The 14,062-nt window shown below is 42.9% G+C and overlaps 1 protein-coding gene across 3 annotated transcripts in view; it reads left to right on the top strand.

Annotated features, from left to right (window-relative positions):
* The window catches only part of KIAA2012 (KIAA2012 ortholog), a 127,436-nt gene extending 114,998 nt beyond the window's left edge, over positions 1 to 12,438 (top strand). For all 3 annotated transcript variants that reach the window (XM_043444559.1, XM_043444558.1, XM_043444557.1), the window contains 6 exons: positions 2,273 to 2,387; positions 4,564 to 4,901; positions 7,037 to 7,239; positions 8,760 to 8,932; positions 9,733 to 9,952; positions 11,846 to 12,438. In XM_043444559.1, the coding sequence (XP_043300494.1) occupies positions 2,273 to 2,387; positions 4,564 to 4,901; positions 7,037 to 7,239; positions 8,760 to 8,932; positions 9,733 to 9,952; positions 11,846 to 11,984 (1,188 nt within the window). In that variant the 3' untranslated portion in view covers positions 11,985 to 12,438. The remainder of the gene's footprint in view (positions 1 to 2,272; positions 2,388 to 4,563; positions 4,902 to 7,036; positions 7,240 to 8,759; positions 8,933 to 9,732; positions 9,953 to 11,845) is intronic.
* The last annotated feature ends 1,624 nt before the right edge of the window (positions 12,439 to 14,062 follow it).

Here is a 14,062-nt window from a genome sequence, read left to right as displayed (position 1 = left end):
CCTGCAGCTCAATTCCCAAAAAATAACACCCAATCAAAAAGTGGGCCAAAGAACTAAACAGACATTTCTCCAAAGAAGACATACAGATGGCTAACAAACACATGAAAAGATGCTCAACATCACTCATTATTAGAGAAATGCAAATCAAAACCACAATGAGGTACTATTTCACGCCAGTCAGAATGGCTGCTATCCAAAAGTCCACAAACAATAAATGCTGGAGAGGGTGTGGAGAAAAGGGAACCCTCTTATACTGTTGGTGGGAATGCAAACTAGTATAGCCACTATGGAGAACAGTGTGGAGATTCCTTAAAAAACTGGAAATACAACTGCCATATGACCCAGCAATCCTGTTGCTAGGCATACACACCGAGGAAACCAGAATTGAAAGAGACACATGTACCCTAATGTTCATCGCAGCACTGTTTATAATAGCCAGGACATGGAGGCAACCTAGATGTCCATCAGCAGACGAATGGATAAGGAAGCTGTGGTACATATACACAATGGAATATTACTCAGCCATTAAAAAGAATGCATTTGAATCAGTTCTAATGAGGTGGATGAAACTGGAGCCTATTATACAGAGTGAAGTAAGCCAGAAAGAAAAACACCAATACAGTATACTAACGCATATATATGGAATTTAGAAAGATGGTAACAATAACCTTGTATGCAAGACAGCAAAAGAGACACAGATGTATTGAACAGTCTTTTGGACCCTGTGGGAGAGGGTGAGGGTGGAATGATATGGAAGAATGGCATTTACAAGATAACATGTAAATTATCATATGTGAAACGAATCACCAGTCCAGGTTCAATGCATGATACAGGATGCTCGGGGCTGGTGCACTGGGATGACCCAGAGGGATGAGATGGGATGGGGAGGGAGGTAGGAGGGGGGTTCAGGATGGGGAACACATGTACCCCATGGCAGATTCAAGTCAATGTATGGCAAAACTAATACACTGTTGTAAAGTAAAATAAATTAATTAATTTTTTAAAAAAAAGAAAGAAAAAAGAGATTACAATTTGTTGAAGCCTCAGATGATAGCTAACAGTTATTTTGCAATATAGCATTTTCAAATTCAGGTATGCACACTGTTTTTTTAGACATAATGCTACTGCACACTTAATAGACTATATAAGTAAACATAAGTTTTATATGCCCTGGGAAACAAAATATCCATGTGACGTGCTTTATTTCCAGTATTCACACTGTTGGAGTGGTCTACAACCAAACCCACACTATCTCTGAGATATGTTTGTGCAAGGGTTTTCAGAGCTCTGTGTCAGAGGCTAGGTTCAAAGACCAAACATATATTTCTTATTTTGTCACAATATTACAGGTACTGAGGGGGTAGTCATGGCCTGATTGTGCCATCCCCTGTTAGGAAGAAACGCTATGCTGTCCCAGTCCTTGGGGAAAGGTGAAAACTGACATAGCCATGGTCATATGCTTGAAGTTTCCCAAAAGCTAGCAAATGATGCAACAGTGAATAAAGCTGGCTTTGATTTAAACTATTTAATCATTAATTGTGGCAACAGCAATCACCAAAGGTCAAAACTGCTTCACTTTGATCCAGCTCTGTAGATGATGGTTTAGCATCAAAAAAGGGGGCAGGACTTCCCTGGTGATCCAGTGGTTAAGAATCCTCCCGCCAATGCAGGGGATATGGGTTGGATCCCAGTCCAGGAAGATCCCACATGTCACAGGGCAACTAAGCCCGAGCACTGCAACTACTGAAGCCTGCACTCTGAAGCATAGCTCTGCAACCAGAGAAGCCACCCATGAGAAGCCCACCCTCTGCAACTAGAGAAAAGCCTTTGTGGTAACAAAGACCCAGCACAGCCAAAAAGATATAACTAAACAAAATTATTTTTTTATAATTATTTTAAAAGAAGGGCAGATCATCAAGTACGTTCTATTTCTCTTTCCTTCTATGAAATTATACCTGAAATTATATCAAAGGCTAAATCTTAGGAGCTCTCCTCCGGCTCCACACTCTCTGTCTCATTCATTTGCTTCATCTGGAACCCATGTAAATTCCATTCTAAGCCATTCTGTCTTGTTCAACATAATCTCCCTTGTCTTCTGTTTTTTATTTTTGTTTGTTGGCCATTGGGATCTTAGTTCCCTGACCAGGTATTAAAAGTGCTGAGTCCTAATCACTGGACTACCAGGGAATGCCCCAAATAATCTCCTTTTGATTTTTTTTCCCTCTTGCTTTCTACTTTAACATGTTCCCTTTCCTCAATTTTTCCCCTTTAGGAGATGGAGTTGATTGAAAAAGCCAAGAGCAAGAAAAGGGCCAAGACAGATAAGTCCAAGGCACCCAAGAGGGAGCAAGAAGGAAAATTCCATGAGGAAGCAGAGGCTGCTGTTGGTAAGGGACCATCCAGGAGAAGACACCTAATGGGAGCCGGAAGGTGTTATGGAGAATCAGCATGGATCCTACGGGACAAACTGTCTGTGCTGAGTCTCCTTGACGACCACAGCTAAGACAGTGTTGCGGCCTTACTTCATGTCAGTATCTTGGGAGACAGGGATAGAGGAAACTGGGGGAACCTGGAGGCCTGTAATTAACAAGAAAGGAAATTATAATAATAATACCAACACCTACTAAATGAACACGCACTGTATTAGTGATAGCTTACAGTGAATGGTGTCGGATTCTTGATCTCCAAAGATTTAGCTTCGGGACCAGGGACCAGGCTTGACCACTCAAGAGCTTTTGTATAGCAGAATTTTATCGAAGTATGAAAAGGGACAAAGAAAGCTGACATAGACATCAGAAGGGGGATGGAGAGTGCCCCACTCGCTAGTCTTAGGAAGGGAATTCTATACTTTTTAAATTAGTTATTATAATAAATCAAAAGAATGTCTCAAGGTTGTAAAGATCTTACTAGACCCACTCCCATAATATATATTTTAAGATAACAGGATTAGTCAGAAGGTTTCAGGAAGGAGAAACATGTCCTCAAGCAGGATACATTATTTTTATATAGTCCTTACTAAGGAATGTAGGAAAAAACATGTCCTTTCCTCCTCCTTGAGAATTCCAGGCCCCTGTCTCCTCCTTGAGAGCCCCAGATCCCTTTCTCCTCCTCAGGGACCCCAGACTTCTTATCAACCTGCCTAGGAACTGACTCTCTCATTAGCAGCTCTGCATTTTTGATGTCATGAAATCCCCACATATCCTTAAAGCAAGCACCATTATTATATCATGTGGCGAGGCTGGCTGATTTGAGTAACATCGAACAGTAAAAAGTGGCGGACCCAGGGTCTGAACCTGCCATTCGATTCCAAACCCATGCCTCTCAAACTCTGCCTCTATGAATAATAAATAAGTCATAAGCTGAGAATTGGGCCATGGGAGCATTCGGGAAGGGGAAGTTTGCAGTATGCTCTGCAGGGTTACTCCAGCTACCGCTGTTTCCTCTTGGTTCGCCGTGTTGCACCTCACAGGGAATTCAGGTGCCTATGCTTCTGAGGACCCTCTTTCTTTTTAAATTAATTTTTATTGGATTTACAATTTGATTTACAATGTTGTGTCCTGAGGACTTTCTTTAACCTGAAACCTACACCCATTCTTTCCTGGCCATATGAAGACCCTCAGAACAAATCAAAGGTTATAGCAGCAAATGACACCGGATAGCCAGCCTCCTGGGCCAGATTTTTTTTTTAACTGAAGTGTAGCTGTGCCAATCTCTGGTCTACAGCAAAATGACCCATTTATACAATATAGACACTTTTAATATTCTTTTCCATTGTGGTTTATCACAGGATATTGAATATAGCCCCCTGTGCCATACAGTAGGACTCTGTTGCTTATCCAGATCTATTTTTGAGGTCTGCTTTTTAAAGTATTGCTGAGTTTACATTGCTGTAGCCTGTAACTTGGGTAGCATTGGCAGGACTGGAAAAGGAAATACTTGTGGCCCCCAGTGGTGAATTTAGAAAGAAGCCTTAGAATATGGAAGGCTTTTAAACTGTGCCAGGTTACAAAGTTGCAACCTCAAGCTAGACTCTTGAGGCATGATTTTCCAGCTGTGCCTATAGGTCTTCTTCCCTCCAGAGAGTCTTGTCCCCACCATAGGTCAGGGCGAATCAGAACTCTTTTAGTAGCAAGACTGCTGATTACAGTTGAGGCAGGTTCTCAAAGGGTGGTCTATGGGCTGTGCTGTGCTAAGTCGCTTTAGCCATGTCTGACTTTTTGTGACCCTATGGACTGTAGCCGGCCAGACCCTACTGTCCGTGGGATTTGGGTTGCCATGCCCTCCTCCAAGGGATCTTCCTGACCCAGTGATTCAACCCACGTCTCTTATGTCTCCTGCATTGGCAGGCGGGTTCTTTACCACTAGCACCACCTGGGTCTATGGACTACCCTTCTCAAAATCTTTGGAGTGATAGCTAAAATGCAGATTCCTACAAAATCAGGGCAGGGCTCAGGTATCTGCACACAGATGATTCCATTGCACATGGGAGTTTTAAAGTCACTGAAAAGGATACAGAGTTCATGTTTATTAGCTATGCCTCTATCCCCAATTGTTCTCTCCTAGGAAAGTCAAAGGAATCAAAAGTTGAAAAGAAATCAGAGCTAATTGCCAAAGGGAAAAAACCAAGAGCCAAAGGGAAAAGGACACGGAAGGAAGGGAATCTGGAAACAGCTGCGGAGCTGAGTGGGCCTGATGTCATTAACTCTAAGGAAACCAAAGACCGCTCAGGTGGAGGCGTCTTCAGCTCAGGTTCTGGTGTAGAGGACCCTTGGCTCTCTTCCAAAGTTGAGGCTCCTGAGAGTCAAGTTTCTATAGATGGAAGGTCATCGCCCACCCAGACTGCAACTGTCCCCGCAAACACGGAACCTGAAGGAGAGGGAAGCCACAAGGACCCTTCTAAGGTAGGCTTCAATATTCTGGCCAGAGGGATCTCTGTCCTCACTGGTACAACTGCAGAGGTGGGGAAAACTGCCCCGGATTATATTAAACTGCCTAATGATTTTATTTATTTTACTTTGTTTTTTTTTCTTACCCTTTAAGATGCCAGACCTGATAAAAGACACTAGGGTGGCAGAGTCCCTCTGAAATGAGGCATTCTGTGAGGCTCCCGAACTGCCAGGGCATGTAGCCACCCCTCATGAGCAGAAAGGTGGCATAGCTCTCATCTGTGAGAAGCACACGCCTCACAGCTAAAAGGAAAGGTGAATTCAGGTCTCAGAGCCAAGCACATATCCTTGACTTGGCCCAGAGTTTATGCATGGCTTGCCTCCCCAACACTGTAAAAATTCCTCCATTCCTAATCTGCTTTACTGTGGCACAAAGCTGGGCCACAGACAACTTACATACACATCTATCTGCCTTTTCTTTGAACACTGCAAATGTACCCACAGCTAAACCACTATGGTTTAAACTCACAGAAGTTACATGCAAATATGAACAATTCTGCTGAATTTCATTTAATCTCTACAGCCACACTTGTGACCCAGGTATGATGCACCCCATCTCATACACCTACAAGCTAAGATTAAAAGGGTGAGATGTTTGCTGCCATAAGTTGAGCAACCATCAAGTGGCAGAGTCAAGACTTAAATCTTTTGACTCCAAAAGAGCTCCAGAGCTCTTGCACTATTTTAAATTATTATGTATTTATTTTGTAGCCCCTGGTCTTCCAAAAAGGATTTCAGGAAGCTTTTTCCTTTCTAAGTTCTGTCTTCCCAGCTGCCAAGGCTACAGCATTCTACTCCATAGAGCAGATGAAAATTTTAAGCTGTGGGCAGAACTTTTCTGAGCCTGCTATAGACTCAGAATTTCTAAATTTATTGCCAATACACAGTACTGCACTGCCTCTGCAAAGGCTAAATAAGATAAGGAAGTACCCACCCCATAGTGGATACACAGAGCTCCCATGGGAGAGCAGCCATCCAGCGTTCCCCTCAGAGGCACACTTCTGACTGAGGAGGAGGCATCAGGAAGAACAAGAAATCTAAGACACTCTTCACAGAAACTGAGAGAACCTTTCATTGGAAAAGTAGATTTGCATAGGATTAAATAGGCGTCTGACACATCTACACCTAAGACTGCTCCTAAAGGAGCCTTTAGCTAGAACCTGTGGTTCTGATCCCTGGCTTCACATTAGCATCACTGGAAGATGTTTTTTAAAACCAACAAGAAAAATAATATATTTTTAAGTAGGTGGTTGGGGTGGAGGAGAAGTTTCCTGGCAGTCCAGTGGTTAGGACTCTGTGCTTCTACTGCCAGCCATAGCTGCATATACTGCTGCATAGCAAAAAAAAAAAAAAAAAAAAATTTTTAATAAAATTTTAAAAACCTGCCAAGGCCTCCCACCTAAGTATTCTTATTTCATTGGTCCGGGTGGGGCTTTGGCCTCAAGTAATCTTTAAAAGCTCCTTGGGTAATTATTAGACACATGTAGCAGACATGGTAGCTCAGCTGGTAAAGAATCTCCTGGGTCAGGAAGATCCCCTGGAGAAGGGATAGGCTACCCACTCCAGTTCTCTTGGGCTTCCCTGGAGGCTCAGATGGTAAAGAATCCGCCTACAATGTGGGAGACCTGGGTTTGATCCCTGGTTTGGGAAGATCCCCTGGAGGAGGGCATGGCAACCCACTCCACTGTTCTTGCCTGGAGAAATCCATGGCCAGAGGAGCCTGGCTGACTACAGGCCATGGGGTCGCCAAGAGGCTGACGACTAAGCGACTCAGCACAGCACAGCAGGCCTTATGTTGGCACTTGCACTGTTTGAGTTAATTCTGGTAACAGCCAGCCAAGAGGAAGACAGTATCAGACAGATTAAGCTGTTACCCTTGAATTCTGAAGCAAGTAAGAGAGAGACGTGGATCCTGGTCAGTCAGAGCCCAGAGCCCGGGCCAGAGGTAGCGGAGTTTGTACGACTGTGGTCGGAGTGTGGAAGCCACCTTATCTCTGATGAGAGGCCATGTGGTGGGAGTGGAGGGGGGTGTGCTGCCAAGAGGAGGTCACCCGCGATCACTGATCACTGACAACACGCTGGCTCCTCAGGCCTTCCTCATCAAGAGGGAACAAGAGAAGGCTTCCCGGGACAGGCTGCGAGCAGAACGGGCTGAGATGAGACGGCTGGAGGTGGAGAGGAAGAGAAGGGAGCAAGAGGAGCAGCGGCGGCTCCAGCAGGAGCAGCTGGAGAGGGCAGAGAGGATGAAGGAGGAACTGGAGCTGGAGCAGCAGCGCCGCGCGGAGGAGATCCGGTGGGTGGAGAGGCCGTGGTCACGGCTGTGATAGGAAGCAGGAGACAAGTGGGGCTGACCTCCTCTGGGTGTATGCTGGCTCTGAGGCTCATCGTTGCTGTTCAGTTGTTTAGTCATGTCCGACTCTTTGCGACCTCATGGACTGCAACACGCCAGGCTTCCCTGTCCTTCACCATCTCCCAGAGCTTGCTCAAACTCATGTCCACTGAGTTGGTGGTACCATCCAACCATCTCGTCCTCTGAGGTCCCCTTCTCCTTCTGCCTTCAATCTTTCCCAGCATCAAGGTCTTTTCCAACGAGTCCACTCTTTGCATCACATGGCCCAAGTATTGGGGCTTCAGCTTCAACATCAGTCTTTCCAAAGAATATTCAGGGTTGATTTCCTTTAGGATTGACTAGTTTCATTTCCTTGCTGTCCAAGGGACTTTTTAAGAGTCTTCTCCAGAGGCTCATGCCCTGAAGGTAAAACAGCATGTCTCATTTTATCCTCAGTTATCCCACGGACAGTCTGGACCAAAGATAAGATAAGGTGTCTTAAACCGTTAGGGTTACTCCAGGCAGATGTTCATGGGACCTTCCCCGGGGCGCTTTGAGATCTGTTCCAGCAAACATTTGTTATGCCTCTTGCCACACTGTCTGCATTGCACAAGGCCCTTCGATAAGCTTCTGGGCTCATTTAAACTTCCCAACAACCCAGTGAAACAGGAACTTGCAAATCCATTTGATAAGAATGGAAAATGATGGAGAAGGAAATGGCAACCCACTCCAGTGCCATTCTTGCCTGGAAAATCCCATGGATGGAGGAGCCTGGTGGTCTACAGTCCGTAGTGTCACAAGAGTCGGACACAGCGACTAAACCAGCACCACCAATTTGTTTTTTGGAACTAAAAGTGTCCATCAAAGTGACAACACTACAAAGATTTAATTGGAAAGTGTTTTAAATTGGCTTTTTCAAATGATGGAGAGACAGAGACAGAGGTCTCCATCAGTAGGTCTCACCTAATGGGCAATGGAGGTTTTCTGGACAAAGTCTCTGTAAATAGTAACTTCATTAGTTTACCTAAAATAACCATTGCGTCTAGTGGTATAAAGATTGTATTTTATTTTCAACAAAATTTAATATAGTTAATGACTAGAACTAATATTAACAATTGACATTAAATATTTTTCTGGAATTTAAAGAATGTCACTGTTAAAAGAATAGCCTATCAGTTGGTTTTCAATATTTAACCAAAGACATAAAATAAATCTAGATGAAGGCAAAAGGAAAAAAAAAAAAAGTGGAAAATGAGGATCTGGGAATGGAAGGCCCGGCCCCAGAGCAGAGAGCTGTCGAAAGTTTCAGGTTTCTAGTTCCAGTCCTGTGGTGCACTGGCTTCTGCTGCTCAGTCAGGCTTCCACTGGAAAAGGAGTCGCTGCATGACTACAGCATGCAAAGCCCCCGCCAGAGGCACGGCGTGTCCCGTAAGGACCCTGCAGTGTTCCTGCCATCTCCCTTACCTGTTCATGGGTCTTCTCAGCCTCAGGAAACAGAGACTTGAGGAAGAACGACAGCGGCAGGAGGAGGAGGAGAGAAGGCAGTGGCTCCAGTTGCAGATGGCCCAGGAGCGAGCTCGGCAGCAACAGGAGGAGTTCCGGAGGAAATGTCAGGAGCTGCAGAGGAAGAAGCAGCAGGAGGAAGCTGAGAGGGCTGGTGAGAGGTGCTCTGCTCTCTGCAACTCCCTGTATCTGGGACAGAAATATTTTTATCCCCCTGTGGGTGTTCATTTGATTCTCCCCAGTTATTCCTATCCTAGGTCTCAGTGTGAAGCACTCTAAATGGGTAGGCTGATGATTTTTTTTTTTTCAAAGTGATTAGTAGGTGTGACTCTAGTGAGCTGAGATAGAAGATCAAAATTAGAAAGACTTGTTTGTAGCAGTGACTCTTGTGGTCCCAATCAGTGATCTCCTGGAGCGGGACCCAGCCCCTTGCATTGCCCTTCCAGCACTGCTCAGAAGCTGCCTAAATTGGAGACACAGCTGTGCTCCTTGCCTCCTTCCCTAGCAGGAAACAAACACCTGGATGGCTGCTCGGCAGCCTTTCAGGTGATGTATGGATTTTCTGTAGCCTCATATTTGAGGAATAGGAAAGTGCTTCAGCAGATGATGCCCCTGTAGAGTGGTCAGACCAGCTGAGTAAGCACCAAGGTTCTCCAGCCCCTGCCCTGACGCCTGTCTCCAACCCATCTGCATACCAGGTTCTGGAAGATTCTTCCCCAAAGTCTTGTGTTAACTGCACAGTGCACTGCACACAGTAGGTACTTGATAAAGGACTCTTAAGTTAGTAAATGAACGCAGGGTAATACCCACAGAAGATCTGGCAACCAGCTGTCAGGTAAGCCATAGAACATCTCATTGGGAGTCCCTGGGAATCAGACTTGACAGTCAGATCAGAGAGTTGTTTTCTCAAATAACGAGACCCCTGCTAAGCCTACCTGCTCTTCTGTTCTGCAGAGGCAGAAAAGCAAAGGCTGAAGGAGTTGGAAATGCAGTTAGCAGAAGAGCAAAAGCGCCTGATGGAAATGGCTGAAGAAGAACGGCTGGAGTACCAGCGGCAGAAACAGGAAGCAGAAGAGAAGACTCGGCGGGAAGCAGAGGCCAGATGGCAGAAGGAAGAGGAAGCGGCAAGGTTGGCTCAGGAGGAAGCCATGAAACAAGCCCAAGAGCAAGCCAGGTATTTGACATTTGGACAACAGTTTCAAGAGTGGGATTGTTCAAGGGTTTGACTGCCTGCTTCTAGTACTAGCTTTGAGCTGCCTTTGGACACGTGAAGTTCTCCCACTTCCCATAGCATGGTTTGGAAAAACTGAAAAATAGGGATTCTCCTGCTAAAAAGGTGATAGAATTTTTTGATGGCTTAAAGAACTGTCATTGAAGCTAGACAGGGTTTAGAGATCATCTAGCTCAGCCCTCTGCTTCACAGATGAGAAAAGCAAGTCCCAGAGAGAAGGACCCTGATCAGGGCTATCAGTGAACTAGGAGCAGTACCAAGACTAGACCAAAGACTCCACCCCCACCCCTGATTCTGAACCACTGTCTTTCTCAGTATGTATTTACTGGGTACCTGTTATGTGCCAAACACTGTTCTAGACACTGGGAACTCAGGATTAAGAAAGACAGACCTCTCTTCTCCCATGGCATTTACATTCTAGGGAGGGGGGGTGGGGAGACAGACTCTAAACAAAGGTTTTTTAAGTTGTCAATAAATGTTATTCAAAAATTTTTAGAAGGATTGCAGGAGGTTTAGTTTAGACAGGTTGGCCAGGGCAAAACCTTAGCAGAGGTGATATATAAGGGTGAGACCTGAATGACAATGAGTTAGTCACATAAACATGTGGAAGAAAAATATTCCAGGAGGTAAACAGCAAGTACAGAAGTTCAAAGAAAAGAATGAGGCTAGCATGGCGAAAGAATAAAAGAAAAGTTAGCATGGCTGAAATGAAGTGAACAAGGCACAAGGAATACTTGTAGGTGAGGTCAGAGAGTTAGGCCTTTTTAGTAGAAATAGCTCAGAATCAGCCATCGAGGCCAGCAGCATTTCCCCCCTTTATTCTCTTACAATAATGATTATTATACCTTTCTGACAATAGAATCTCTTTAGTAATGTGCCTTCTATTGACTCCTTAAAAACCAGGTCCTCCATAATGGCTATTATCATAAATTTCCCCTCCTTAGTGAAAGCAACAAAGTCATCCTCGTTTAGAACTATCACAACTGAAGGGTAAAGAAGTCCAGCAAAGAAAACCATGTGATTCCAATCTTAACTGTAAACAAGTCCCTTGAAATTTATTTTCTACAACTTAAGCTGAATCTAAGCTTATAAATACTCTTCAGGGGACAAGAAAAAAAAAGGAAGCCAGAATAACTCTATTTCAGGGTTTTCCACCTTACCTTGAGTTGTTCTCCTGGATGTTCCTCAGCTGTTATGGGAATTACAAAATAGATTAAGGGAAGTCTTGATTCAGCTTCAAAATTATGCATTCCACGTATCACAACAGTAGGACTGGGTTCATAAGTATTGAAACCAAAAGCAAAGCTATTAGAGTTGCAATTTTCCACAAAGAAACCCGGCCAGAAATACAAGGGGAAGTTGAGCTCTTGTGCAACACTAATCCAAGTTGCTTTGAAGAAACATCTTCTCTCCACCAAGAATAAGTAATTAAAGGGGTATGTGAAGGGTGTGAAAGAGCCTCATTCCAGCAAATGTTAGAACTTAATGCCAGCTGGCTTGATTTCATCTTCACTTGTGTGACACTGACCCAGGCATACTTTAACTTTTCTGGCCTGTTTCTTCATCCCTAAGACAATAGAGTCCCTTCATGAATACAAATGTAAGAACTGTTACACCCTTCCTTTTAACATTTCTAGTAGGATCATGATCCTTGAAACCTCACATGTAAAGTTATCGAATGAAGACAACATGACCTTCCACTAAAACGCAAGTCAGTAGCCCCAAGTCTAATGATGATTACTGACATTCTTAGTGAAAATTATTCAACGAGCTTATAAAGACAAATTCTAGGATGCTTTATCAGTGTTGTGATCATGGATATGAATTGTTTCTTAGGCAAAAAGATGCTTTGAAGAAACATCTTCATTTCCACAAAGAACTCCATAAGGAAGCAAGTGGCCTACAGTGGACACACAACATTTCCAGACCATGGGTCTACTCTTACTTTCAATTCCTACAAATACCAAGACCTTAAGACTAGAAGAAAAATAAAGAGTTGGAAGATGGTAATGGAAAAAGAGAAACTTCCTTCTATAATGAAGTGCCATACTGAGCTCAATTAGTTCCATTTCATCTGGTTCACCTCACTGTACAGCTAAGTTCACTCTAGGACCTCCATCCACACCACTGTCAAGTAGCCACATGTAGCTATATAAACATAAAACATTCAGTTCTCCAGTCACACTAGTCACATTTCAAGTGATCAATAACTGAATGTGGCTACTGGCTACAATATTGGACAGCAGATACAGAACATTTTCATCACAAAAAGTTATATTGGACAACACTGTATTCTTGAGCCCTGAAAATTAACCAGCCTTGAGGTTTTGCTCCTAACTGTGCCTTGAAAAACCAGCCACTCACATAATTTCCCCATTTTAAAAATCACACGGGGGGCGGGCGGGGGGGGGGGGGCGGATCGGGATGGGGAATACATGTAAATCCATGGCTGATTCATGTCAATGTATGACAAAAACCACTATAATATTGTAAAGTAATTAGCCTCCAACTAATAAAAATAAATGAAAAAAAAAAGAAGAAGAAAAAAAAAAATCACACTGGCTCTATCAAGTGTCCTGATTAGATAATTTATCTTTAACATCTTTAATAACAGTAAGTATCTACTACAGAACAATCATTAAAGGAGATGAAGAACCTTTAACAAATAAGATACATAAAATGATGTTAAAACAAGCAATTATCTGAAGCAAAATTTTCCCACAAATTTCCTTTGGCCCTACTCTATACTTCAGTCTGCATTTAAAAACGGAATACTTGCAGACGATTCCCTGGAAATTTCACACTGATGCTTATAAGGTGCTTTCTACAGGAGCTGCACTTCCACAGACCAGAAGTCAAGCTCTGCGTTTGTACTGCTGTGCTATTGGATTCGCTTAAATTTGATGCTTCAACTCCTTCCTTTACGCAACATAGAAATAAAATGGCCAACACACTGGCTATCGTAGTGAATATGTCACAGTCTTTCTCAAACTTGTCGACCCTACTTGCACATTCATTCATTATTCAGTTGATTCAATGATACTTAGATGAGAAAGGAGCATCTCAAATAATTCAACCAAGAGAAGGAAGAACAGTCAAGGAGAACATCCTTGCGGGGGAGATTACCACTCCTGATTTTATTTTCTCTCCTTTTACAAACTTCAGAAGTTGCAGTCAAGCACCAGGTAGAGTGGCTACACTAAAATGTTATTCGAGGTGCCTTCCAAATCTAATATTCTATTAAACTGCTGCTGTTAAAGGCCTAGTTTATCAACACTACTAACCAGATAAGCACATTTTTCAGTTAACCACAGCAGAATGCACAGCATTTAGAAGAATCTAATAAACTAAAATCAAGTATCCCCCATAGCTAAGCTCCACCACCTAAATGCCAAGTTTCAGAGATGCAAACAAACCTAAGATACCAAACTACACATATGCGCATTCTGGATAGCTCAAATAGCCTTTCAGGTTTCTCAGGCCTGACAGAAATATGCAACTCAATGAGGACTTTCTGGAAATGGGCCTTATTTCTATTTACTATTTAAAACAATCGTCTAAAAGTTCTAATTTACCTAGACTATATATATATACATTACAAATAATTTTTCAGGTAGGGTCAAAATAAGAATTTATAAGACAAGCCAATTACTTTTCAACAGGAAATTTGAGAAGGTATTCAAACTGTAACAGTTTGCATTAGAGATAGGTTTTATTTGCTCTTCTAAAGTAGCTAGATGACATTCTATTTGGAATAATACCAAATTGGATTACATATGTGCATATATATTCTGAATTCTACTCATTAAGGAGTTAAAAGAAAAAGTTCAGCCCTCTATTAAGGAACTAATTTAGTATTTTAATTTTACAGTTGAAAAGAGGATATAAAGAAATAAAATATAAACAACCTTAACTACAGAGAACAGTTTGAAAATTTTTAAGGGAAAAACTGAAATTATCAACATCAATTAAGAATTTTTGGTGTGCCCATTTATTCAATATATTGGGTAACCGTATCATATAAATGCACCATACAGGAATATCAAGTTTTAA

The sequence above is a fragment of the Cervus canadensis genome, chromosome 24, assembly GCF_019320065.1.
Source record: "Cervus canadensis isolate Bull #8, Minnesota chromosome 24, ASM1932006v1, whole genome shotgun sequence".
Classification (NCBI taxonomy): domain Eukaryota; kingdom Metazoa; phylum Chordata; class Mammalia; order Artiodactyla; family Cervidae; genus Cervus; species Cervus canadensis.
The sequence above is the reverse complement of the archived record's forward strand: the minus strand, read 5'-3'. Positions and strand labels throughout refer to the sequence as shown.